The sequence below is a fragment of the Ptiloglossa arizonensis genome, chromosome 9 (genome assembly GCF_051014685.1).
Source record: "Ptiloglossa arizonensis isolate GNS036 chromosome 9, iyPtiAriz1_principal, whole genome shotgun sequence".
In the NCBI taxonomy this organism is placed as follows: domain Eukaryota; kingdom Metazoa; phylum Arthropoda; class Insecta; order Hymenoptera; family Colletidae; genus Ptiloglossa; species Ptiloglossa arizonensis.
Genome location: NC_135056.1, coordinates 6,531,998 through 6,544,840, shown reverse-complemented (window position 1 = coordinate 6,544,840; position 12,843 = coordinate 6,531,998). Strand labels below are relative to the sequence as shown.

The 12,843-nt window shown below is 31.9% G+C and overlaps 2 protein-coding genes across 2 annotated transcripts; one reads left to right on the top strand and one right to left on the bottom strand.

Moving 5' to 3' along the window:
• The first annotated feature begins 4,595 nt into the window (after positions 1 to 4,595).
• Positions 4,596 to 7,371, top strand: LOC143151645 (lysosomal Pro-X carboxypeptidase). The gene is made up of 7 exons (XM_076320993.1): positions 4,596 to 4,819; positions 5,078 to 5,218; positions 5,356 to 5,636; positions 6,071 to 6,228; positions 6,326 to 6,498; positions 6,625 to 6,974; positions 7,167 to 7,371. The coding sequence occupies exons 1-7, from the start codon at positions 4,652 to 4,654 to the stop codon at positions 7,369 to 7,371; spliced, it is 1,476 nt and encodes a 491-aa protein (XP_076177108.1). The 5' UTR covers positions 4,596 to 4,651.
• A 1,655-nt stretch (positions 7,372 to 9,026) lies between these two features.
• LOC143151644 (kinesin-like protein KIF3A) lies at positions 9,027 to 10,375 on the bottom strand. The gene is given in 5 exon segments (XM_076320992.1): positions 9,027 to 9,420; positions 9,481 to 9,581; positions 9,583 to 9,873; positions 9,950 to 10,147; positions 10,220 to 10,375. Coding segments are annotated over 5 exon segments (1,140 nt in total).
• Between the last annotated feature and the right edge of the window lie 2,468 nt (positions 10,376 to 12,843).

The following is a 12,843-nucleotide window of genomic DNA, read 5'->3' as shown; positions in this document are numbered from 1 at the left end:
TTAATGCATAAATAAGATGCACATTGTTCAATTAATATTGAGAACATGCATAAATGTTAGTAACAATCGCGGAAATGAACAAACATTCACCGAAACCGTTCGCCTTCGAAGATTTCGCAATATCTCGATGTTTATTTATCATATTTATTAACAACCGTCGTAGGACCGTAGATTAAACAATTATTAACAATGTCCTAGTATAAATAATGCCTTAAAATATCATTTCGTTGAAATATTCTGTGTTCGCGGAGGAATTTTTCGCTGAGATCCAACTGATATTCTCAAGGCTACACATATCGATTATCGATTCACAAGTATTCATCGTGGTGATTTTTCTATCCAGAGCAGCGATTAATTAAATTTTGGGCACTTTTATGTAAAAAATACCACTTCTACGCGTATTGTGTAAATTATAAGAATGAAACAAATGTTATATTAATGTATCTAATAAACAATTGTCACTTTCCATGCTTTGAAACATTAAGAAACACGTTTTAACATCGTGCCTCGATCAAAATCAATTTCTATAAGTTTCTTAATTAATTGCAATACATAAATAAGATGCACATTGTTCGATCAATATTGGGAACATGCATAAATGTTAGTAACAATCGTGGAAATGAACAAACATTCACCGAAACCGTTCGCCTTCGAAGATTTCGCAATATCTCGATGTTTATTTATCATATTTATTAACAACCGTCGTAGGACCGTAGATTAAACAATTATTAACAATGTCCTAGTATAAATTATGGCTTAAAATATCATTTCGTTGAAATATTCTTTGTTCGCGAAGAAATTTTTCGCTGAGATCCAACTGACATTTTCAAGACTACAGGTATCGATTATCGATTCACAAGTTTTCATCGCGATTTTTCTATCTAAAAAAGCGATTAATTGAATTCCGGCACTTTTATGTAAAAAACACAACTTCTACGCGTATTGTGTAAATTATAAGAATTAAACAAATGTTAAATTAATGTATTTAATGAACAATTGTTACTTTCCATGGTTAAAAACTTTACGAAACACGTTTTAACATCGAGCATCGATCAAAATCAATTTCTATATGTTTCTTAATTAATTGCAATACATAAATAAGATGCACATTGTTCGATCAATATTGGGAACATGCATAAATGTTAGTAACAATCGCGGAAATGAACAAACATTCACCGAAACCGTTCACCTTCGAAGATTTCGATTAGATCGAACAAAGACAATGGAAGAAACGGTAAGTCACCTTGGGGAGGGTATATAAGGAGCCCCCGGTTGTTTGAAATTTCATTGTTCCTGGAGCCTCCGAGGTGGACGGATCTCTTCGTTTTAGGTTTATGGAACGGGGGCCCCCCACTTTGGTAACCGGTACTGGCTGCCGGTAGGCGGTGGTCAGTACTGGCGACCACTCTCTCAATCCTTTCTTTTTTTTTTTTAATTGTTTCTTTGTCTAATTCATTTCATTTGTTCTCTGATTTTAATTTCTACTTGTTTTTACATGTTTATTCTTTTCCACTAACCAAATTCATTTCTATTTTCTATTATGCCTTGACTTTAGGTTTCTCTTAGGTTTCTCTTAGGTTTCTCTTAGATACATTCTCTTAGATGTATCGGAAAACGAAGAACGAAGAACGAAGAGGACTGATGTATTGCATCCTCCGCGGGACTGTTAATTCCAAGTATAGACTAAGTTAGTTTTAAGGTCACCATGTACGAATATCTGTCATCTGCCGAGCAATTATCCAATCTTTAGCTTCTTTTTGCTCGCTTGCTCGTATCTCAGTCCGGCCACCTCTGCTTGTTGCATAAGCAAGTGACCGGCCGTGTAGGTGGACCGAACGCTCGATCGCCGTCTCTTCTGGTGCGTCCGCTTTGAGAGAGAATATGCTGCGAACACAGGGGCAGGTGTTCGCACCGGTCCCTGCGGAAGCCCTTGTGCCACAAGACCCTCTCTTCGTCATCCTCCGTAAGTCAGGTCCACGCTTTGCGTGGTTCCTGACGCGGAGTTGGGAGAAACGGGGCACTCTATATGAGTGGACGGCGTCGTGCATTTCCTCTTTAATCGGGCCCACTGAGGGGAAACAGGACCGACCTAGTAGGACCAACTGCACGGTTCGTGTCGCGTCTTTCCCAATTTTGCCTAATTTTTCCATAATGTAATTGCTCGGCAGAATTAAACGAGGAGATCGAAGGAACATTGATTCCTTCTATCTCTGCAGTTAGAATAAGTTAGTTTTAAGGCTGTGATCTGCCAAGCAATTATCCAATCTTTAGCTTAATTTTGCTCGCTTCCTCGTTCCTCGGTCCGGTCACCACTGCTTCTTGTACAAGCAAGTGGCCGGCCGTGTAAGTAGTCCGAACGGTCTATCGCCGTCTCTTCCGGTGTGTCCGCTTCCAGAGGGGGCATGTTGCGAGCACAGGAGTAGGCATTTTTGCCGGTCCCTGCGAAAGCCTCCAAAATAAGACCCTCTCGTCGTAAAGATGGAGAAACGGGGCACTCCTCTAGGGGAGTGGTAGGCGTCGTTCGTTTTCTCTGGAATCGGAACCACGGAGGGGAAACGGGATAGACCTAGTAGGACCAACTGCACGGTTCGTGTCGCGTCTTTCCCAATTTTGCCTAATTTTTCCATAATGTAATTGCTCGGCAGTACTAAACGAGGAGATCGAAGGAACATTGATTCCTTCCATCTCTTTGGTTTAGTATCTTCGTTTGTATCGCGTGTCGAGGGAGATCGATGGAACTTTGATTCCATCTATCTCTCTCCGGGTCTCCGCTCGCAGCAACCTCCACGTGGTGAGACCTGGTAATCGGTATTACTCGCGACGAACAATAATTATTCGTCGTGGGTAGTAGCGAGCTAATTGGCTGCGTATTTAGAATAATAATTTTTACGAGATAGGAACAAGTAGAGTACTTTAAAGAGCAATATTTTTGTAATGAGTATGAATGTGCGAATATGTTAATGGATCGAAGGAATGCGATTGTATCTCCGATGAATTGATGTATTGAAATAAAATCAATTTGACAGACAACAGAAACTTTATTTTTGCACATTGTTTTTTTCGATTTCCTTGACTCGATCCTATCACACTGCTAAAACTACATAAAACCATACGTCCTCGATTATCATGTTCTCGTGATATAAAACCCCAAAGTCCGCGAAAATACTAGCAAAACTTAAGACATTCGTTCGGAAATCACGCAAAATTTCAATTCGCGGAAGTTCATGGAATTTGACGTCTTGTCCAAAAATCCCCGGAATAAGAATACCTTCTCGAGTATCATGTAATCCTGTTACCAAAGAACAAAATCTCAATTCGCGGAAATTCTTGAAAATTGACGTCATTTCTAAGAATCCGCAAAATCGTGCCACTTCTTCGCATACCATGTGCTCCTGATACCGAAGTTTCGAAATTGTCGAAAAATTTTAGCAAATTTACAGAAAATCATTCGAAAATCCCATAAAAACTGATTTGGCAGAGCTAATCGGCTGCTCGTGCATAGCAGTCTCTTAAGCTATAAGAATAAATAACACACAAAAAACGCAAGAATATGAATGTTACTTTAATGAATCTCAATAAATTTGAAGCAATTTGAGCAACTTTCTTTCTTTCGCTTCTTTGTTTCCATTCCCTTTTTCTAAACTTACATCATGAGTCAAAGAATGAGGTACGACAGTTCCAAATGTTTCATCATTCCTCTCTTTGAATATATAGTAAGATGCACGTATTGCACAGAAGATGCGTCCGTGAATAAATGGATCTTGGAAAATTTTTAAGGTTGCCAAAATAGCTGTAATGTTGAAAACAGTATCATATTGCCAAAATTTGTCCTATTTTATATATGAGAATGAATGGAAAGAAAAATTTTTTCAACATTTTTCTCCGGTATAATACTCTTCTACATTATACAAATCGTGGGTAATGTTCTATCTCCAAACGTAATCAGCTGTCGGTCAATCAAGTTGACTACCCTCTAATCAAAATTCAGAGCTTTGAAGAACGAAAGAGACATCCTCAATCTCTCATTCTTTTTCAACTCGTCAAAGCTGCCAATGTGCAATAATGGGAAAAATTGCACGATTCACTGCTACTCATTATACACGTTCTGACCGGTTTGCTCAATATTTACTATGTATTTTATATACATTTAGTTTTATATATACATACATATATATATATATATATATATATATATATATATATATATATATATATTTTTTTTTTATTATATACACACACACATATTGTATAAGGATGTTATTTTATAACGCACTCTAAATTATAAGTTTTAATACTTCTTTAAATAATTTAAAAACCTCAAGACAGCATATCGCTTATAAAGATTTACATATAATAGATTACTGTTTTATATACAGATGGTATTACATATTTTATACTCGAATGTTGTATTAGATGCTTTAATTTTCGAATTATGTACACGTTCATAAATTTTACAATTCTAATCTTTGTTTATATGATTATTTTTTGTTGAATGTTAACTGTATATAGTCAATAATCGTTTATAAAATTTTATTAAACTTTTGATACATTTTATATGCACACAGGAGCGCTGTGAAGTCCGATATTGATCATCAAAGTTGATTCATTGTCAATGGTTAAAACCTTTGAATGTCATTAACAACGGATTGCAATGTGGCTACAAAATATTTTGTTCCTAATATTTGTTGCATTATGGCAACCTACCTCACAATACATTCCTTTCAATAAATTTTATGGAAATTTTCAAAAACAATTGCACAATCAAAATGAGCTGCACAACGCGAAATACAAATATCAGATTAAAACGATTGATATGCCAGTATGTTTTTTAAACATTTACATTGTTAATTTATAATTTTATTATTCACTGAAGTTTATTGAAGTTAAAAAACTAAATTAAGTATATAAATATATTTCGTATGTTTTCATATTTTTAAGTTTTTTAAAAGAACTTTTGTGTCATTTTACAAACAAGCTTTAAATATTCACTTGATCATAACTAGTTGAAGTTTAATTTTAATAGATATTTTTGCATTTTATTTCCAATAATATGCACACACTTATACTTTTATTACAGGTTGATCACTTTAGTTTTTCTGTATCAGATACATTTAAATTAAGATATCTTGTAAATAATACTTGGCAACAAGAAAATAATGCACCTATTTTTTTTTATACTGGAAATGAAGGTAACATTGAAACCTTTGCACAAAATACGGTAAGAATGAATATGGAAATACAATATAATTTATAAATTTTATTTATAATATACATTTGGCTTCTTCTCATTTGTTTTTTTTTTATAATCTTTAAACTCCCATTTATCCTACATTTCATATTAATCATATTTTACAGGGATTTATGTGGGAGATAGCTCCAGATTTTGGAGCATTATTAATTTTTTCTGAGCATCGTTATTATGGAGAATCTTTGCCATATGGCAATAAGTCTTACACTGATTTCCAAAAATTAGGATACTTAACATCTGAACAAGCTCTTGCAGATTTTATTGATCTAATTCAATATTTGAGATCTAATCCAAAGAATGCGCATAGCCCTGTTATTGTCTTTGGTGGTTCATATGGCGGTATGCTTAGTTCATGGATACGTATGAAATATCCGCACATTGTACAAGGGTAAATAAATAGAATTACATGTAACTATAATTATTTAGAAGCTTGAAAATAATACATAATATGATATCTTTGCTACATAAGATGTTTAATTATTGTTGGAATTTACTTTAACAATGGATTCAAGATTGAAAAACAGCAACAAAAGTTCATATAAATATATGACCTAGTTGACTATGTTTTTGAGTTAAGCTAATTTTATATATGATCTCTTCATATCCACGTATCTTTACAATTGCTCATAAAATATTTATATATGGAAGTAATATTTACAAACTAGTTAGTAAAATCATCCATAAGATATTCAAAGTTGTCAATATTACCATGACAATCAATTAAATAAGTTTAATTTTGCTCAGAGTAACTCCCTGAATCCATTGTTAAAGCATTTCTCATTAATAATGGAATATTCTGTATAAATTAAAAGAAAATTTCAGAGCAATTGCATCTTCAGCTCCAATACTTCACTTCACTGGAATTGTAGAATGTGAAGCTGCTGCACGAATAATTCAATTAGATTTTAAGAAAGCTGATCCAAGTTGTCCAAAACTCATTCGCAAATCATGGAATGCAATTACTAATATATTATCAAATGGTAACAAACTACTTTTCTTTTCTTCATTGCACATATTTAAGCATTAGAAATTGTTATCATATTATTTTTCTTACAATATAGTTATTTATTTTAATAGATGCAGGAAAAATGTGGCTGTCTGATAATTGGAAATTATGTCAACCATTAAAGAATGCTTCTGACATTAAACAACTAAAATCTTATTTACAAGACATTTATTTCAACCTTGCTATGGTGAACTATCCAAATAAAGCTAATTTCTTAGCACCGCTGCCTGCTTATCCTGTTAATGTAGGTATTAATTCCATTATGTATCAAAGATTGTATCAACATTTATTACAATATTTTTCCAAAATTGTTAAATATATTTATTTTACTTACATTTTATCACTTGATCAGATTTTATTTTCATTACAGGCTGTGTGTAAACATTTAACAAATGAATCATTAACAGGAAAAGAGTTGGTGACTGCAATACATAATGCTATTAATGTATTTACTAATTATACTGGTGAAGTAAAATGTTTAGATTTTAATGATGCTCAGCCAGAGTTAGATGCTCGTGGATGGCCTTATCAGGCTTGTACAGAAATGGTAATGCCATTTTGCTCAGATGGAGTAAATGATATGTTTGAACCTAATCCTTGGAATTTTGATGAATACTCCAAAAACTGTATACAAAAATATTCAGTAAAACCACAGCCAAATTTAATATGTAAACAATATGGATGTACAGATTTATCAACTGCAACAAATATTGTTTTCAGGTATTTATTAAAAAGTGATATTATTGTTCTATACGAAGTAAAAAATTAGAGTTACACATTTAGATATTTATTTAGTATAAATAATCAATTTCATTAATAAATACTTTTAATATTTGAAAATTTACAATATGAGCTTAGTATATTACTAATAGTAACGTAATTTTTACCTATTTATGTAATTACTGTGTTTAGTAATGGTTTGTTGGACCCATGGTCTAGTGGTGGAGTAGTACGAAACTTATCTTCATCAGCAGTAGCAATAATAATTCCAGAAGGTGCCCATCACCTTGATTTAAGAAGCAGTGATACTAATGATCCATATAGTGTTGTTTTAACACGAAAATATCATCGCTATTTTATTAAGCAATGGATCAAAGAATATCGTAATAAAGTATAAAAACTAGTTCTTTAAATACTTTTTGTTCTGATATTGTAATACATATTTGTAACAAAATATGTATCGTAAATGTATTAAAATAGGACAAATATATACGTTATAATCATTCATCTTTATTTCCTAAATTATATATAAAAAAGCATAACATGCACACAATAATGATTACAAATATCATCTCCTTGATTCCTTTAATTCGGCAAAACGAATTGAAAATAATACAAGCAGTTTATTATCACAGTAATTAAAGAATGCACGTGCTTTAATACAATTTAAAACGCAGTCAGATAAAACTGTAGAAAACTTTTGATAATAATGAGTAACTGAAATATATTTGGAACATTATTTTATTATAATAACATTCCTTCCTTAATAGTTCGTTTATAGTTTAGATAACTTCAATTAACAATTATACGAAGCATCTATACTAAAAGGAAAATGATGTTCTAAAACCACTTTGACTAAAAAATTCTATAGAAATACTACAGTATTATCATTGTGCTAAAAAATCTAATCGATATCAAAGTATACACAAATGGCAATGTAAAATGACACAAGTTCATTAACTATTATTTGGTAAAGATTGGATTTCCGTTCTTTTTAATTACATATATCTAATATTTCTATATAGAGCAAAACATTTTATTTCTTATCACACAGGTACAGCACATATTTTCCTCTCTAAAGTCTTTATACCAATCTTCTATTTAATAATAATTTATATTGCATGCTGTTAAATATGAAAATGTAATTTCTATGAATTTATATTCATTATTGATTTAAGTATCGATATCTAATATTTAACAGACATCACAGAGAAATATAAATACACAAAACGTAAAATCTTACTAATACGACAATTCACTTCAATTGGTACTTCAACTTTTATAAGATATAAGAAAAGATCTGATTTTAAATAAATTAAAACTCTATCGAGTTTAGTTATAATTTTTATCACATTGTAATTTATATAATATGATTCTGATGCCAGTTATTGTAAATAGACTTTTTAGATAAGATATTATTCTACTGTGTCGTATGTTACTATGAAATAGGAATAAATGTGTAATTATATGAAATGCAGAGTTTCTCATAGAAATTATATAAACAAAAATAAATTAAAATAATATTTCGAAAAAAATGCTAAAAAAAGGTACTTAGTGAAAAATAAATATATCTATTATTTTATAGCTTATATATATTTTTAGTGCGGAGTACGTCTATGTGCCGTTGTTGGCCTTGGAACTCCAGATCGACCTCTTATTTTCTTTGGTTGCACAAAAGTATTGTCAATTCCAGTATTATAAGAAAGATATATATTTGACATATCGGGTTAAGTTTGCTGTAAATAAAGCACGTAATAAATATTACGATTTATGATTATAAAATATACTAATTATGAGAAATTTAATAAATGTAACATACATCTTTGTTGCTTCCTACTGGTGGTATTGCTTGTGCATTGCGCATATTATTACCAGTATATGCTACACACTTTAATTGCCATTCTCCAATATCTTCATTCCAATGAACGTATCTTTCAATCATTGTCTGCAAGAAAATTAAATTTGTTAAATTTTGTATTATCCATACTTTTTATTTACTGATACATCTAAACATTATGCATACTTGATATTGAACAGGGATATAACTGTTTACTATAATATTAGCTCTTGGAGCTGTAATTCTCTTCCAATACCTCTGACTCCTTCCAAAAGTCCTTCCATTTCTCTTTGATGTTCTTGCTGTAAATCAGATAATTCTGCCTTAAAAGACATTAACATTTTATATATTCGGGCTAACTTTTCCGTTTTTCCTGCTGTTTCTTCTTGTAAGGAAGAATATTTCTCTTCTATATCAATACGTTCAGCTTCTTTTGCTTCAATCGCTTTTTTCAGTTGTTCCTCTCTACTTTTACGTAGATCAAGTTCGATTGCTGCAGCAGCTAATAATTGTTCTTGTGCCTCAGCCTTTTCCAATAAATTTTCACCTCCAACTAAAATCTTATTTTGTAAATTTTGCATTTTCTCACGCAGTGCTTCCTTTTCACTCCTATAAAAATTAATATTTTGTGATACATTATAACATTTAAATTAATCCTTGAAAACTTACTGAGTTCTTTTCAATTCTATGACATCTTTATCATCAGGACTTTTATCCTCTCTTTCAGCTTTGTCAATCTTTTCAGTGGAATCTGTATCTCGATCTTCTAAGTTCTTCCATTGTTAATATTTGACTTCTTCTACGTCTTGCCTTTTTTTCGTGCTTTGTTTCTCCTGTGTCATCAGAATCTTCAGAATCGTCTTCAGATTCGGATATTTCAGCACCATTTTCTTCCAACTGTTTGCGTAACTGTTCGATTTCCACTTGAAATTGACGAAGTAAAGCATCTTTTGGATCTTCATTAATTCTCGCCCTATTTTTTATGTTTTTAGCACGGTTTGCATAACGAAGTGTACTTATAGTTTCGTCATAGTTTATATCTGCTGGACTTATATTTGCACACTAAATTCAAGTAATTAATAGTTAATTAGAATTATTTATTGATTTACCTATATTTTAAAGAAATTGAAGATATTACCATTAAAGTTTTTGAATTACCACCCAAAGAATCTTGAAGCAATCTTGTCAATTTGGAATTTCTGTAAGGCAAATGTGAACTTTGACCATCAACTAATGCAGATATTACATTACCTAATGTTGAAAGTGATAAATTAATTTTTGTTGCTTCTCTTAAACGGACTCCAGAAGCTTTAGTTTTACTTTGTCTTTCTGAACCCTAAAATAAAACAACAATTTCATATATATATTTTAAAAGTCTGGTAAAATATTAATTGCAGCAGTTGCATACAGCTAAATCAACTAAATGAAGTTTGCCCATTTTAACATGTTGTTCGCCATCTTCTCCAAGTTGACTAGATTCAACTGTGATTGTAAATATTGCATGGGATCTTGAACTTGATACATTCATTGCCGTAGCCCCAACAACACCTACATGTAAACACATTGTGTGATGGACAGTTACTTAAAATAGTAACCACGGAGGGGAAACGGGATAGACCTAGTAGGACCAACTGCACGGTTCGTGTCGCGTCTTTCCCAATTTTGCCTAATTTTTCCATAATGTAATTGCTTGGCAGAACTAAACGAGGAGATCAAAGGAACATTGATTCCTTCCACCTCTTTGGTTTAGTATCTTCGTTTGTATCGCGTGTCGAGGGAGATCGATGGAACTTTGATTCCATCTATCTCTCTCCGGGTCTCCGCTCGCAGCAACCTCCACGTGGTGAGACCTGGTAATCGGTATTACACGCGACGAACAATAATTATTCGTCGTGGGTAGTACCGAGCTAATCGGCTGCGAATTTAGAATAGTAATTTTTACGGTACAGTAGAGTACTTTACGGTACAGTACTTTCTACAAGTAGAGTACTATAAAGAACAACATTTTTGTAATGAGTATGAAAGTGCGAATATGTTAATGGATCGAAGAAAAGCGATTGTATTTCCGATGAATTGATGTATTGAAATAAAATCAATTTCACTGACAACAGAAACTTTATTTTTGTCCATTATTTGTTTCCATTTCTTTAACCCGATCCTATCAAACTGGTAAAACAACTTAAAACTATATGTCCTCGACTATCATGTTCTCCTGATACAAAGAAAATCGGGATCCATGATTCAGAAATTCGTTCGAAAGTCCTACAAATTTCCGATTCGCGGAAATTCTTGGAATTTGACGTCAATTCGAAGAATCCGCGAAATCGTGCCACTTCCTCGCATATCGTATACTGACACCAAGAGTCCCAAAATCAAACATTTTCTAAAATTTATGCCTGAATTTCAACCTTTGGTATCAGGAAAATACAAAAAATTTCGATTCTTCATGTATTAATCAAATGTTAAATTGATATATCTCATAGACAATTATTACTTTCCATGTTTTAAAACTTTAAGAAACATCTCTTTACTTTGAAGTTCGATCAAAATCAATTGCTAGAGGCGAATCAATCATTTTAATGCATAAATAAGATGCACATTGTTCGATCAATATAGGGAACATGCGTAAATGTTAATAACAATCGCTGAAATGAACAAAGATTTACCGAAACCATTAGCCCTCGAAGATTTCGCAATATCTTGATGTTCGTTTATCATAATTATTAACAACCGTCGTAGGATCATACAGTATACAATTATTAACAATGTCCTAGTACAAATAATGGCTTAAAATATTATTTCGTTGAAATATTCCTTGTTCGCGAAGGAATTTTTCCTTCAGATCCAAGTGACATTCTCAAGGCTACACGTATCGATTATCGATTCACAAGTATTTATCGCGGTGATTTTTCAATCTAAAAAAGCGATTAATTGAATTTTGGCACTTTTGTGTAAAAAATACCACTTCTACGCGTATTGTGTAAATTATAAGAATTAAACAAATGTTAAATTAATGTATCTAATGAACAATTGTTACTTTCCGTGCTTTAAAACTTTACGAAACACGTTTTAACGTGGAGTCTCGATCAAAATCAATTTCGATAAGCTTCTTAATTAATTGCAATACATAAATAAGATGCACATTGTTCGATCAATATAGGGAACATGCGTAAATGTTAATAACAATCGCTGAAATGAACAAACATTTACTGAAACCGTTCGCCTTCGCAGACTTCGCAATATCTTGACATTTATTTATCATAATTATTAACAACCGTCGTTGGACCGTAGATTAAACAATTTTTGACAATGTTTCGGTATAAAAAGCCATCAATTTCTTGAAATGTTTGGTTAGATCGAACAAATACGATTGAAGAAGCCGTGGGATAAAATAAATGAATATTTCTCTACATATCGGAATTATAGTTTGTATGTATGCAAATATATTCTGAACCCGCAATTACAAATCCCTGTAACGTGGTAATTACATGGGTTGCCATCTATTGGAGAAAGAGTTAAACTACACTTAAGGGGTGAAAACACCTGGCGGAGAAACGCTCAAGTTTGTCGAGGAATTGTTCTAATTTCCACAAATAGATGGCGCGACAAGTACAATTTACCGACATTAGAGATAAGTATTTCCATTTGTATGATATTCCCTACCGTGCGATAAACTAAATAAATACTTTTGTAAAAACTTTTGTATGTTTCATCTTTCGAATAAATGTAAAATTAAACCTTCCACGTTAAATTTTATTCTTGAATTTATTAATGTTTCTAGGACGATTTATTTCAGTACAAACAGTGCTATAGGTGGGAAATTTGTGTACATAATAATTATTGAGTATAAAATAATTTTTCTTTTATTATAGGTTAATATATTAAATAAGGAAGAAGAGTTGATCTTTATTATTTTAAATATAAAAATTAAAATTAAAAAATTATTGAATATAAAATGAAATATGTTAAAAATGTATTTTTGTTAATTATTAATAAAATAACTATAATAGATGTTTGTATAACAGATGAATA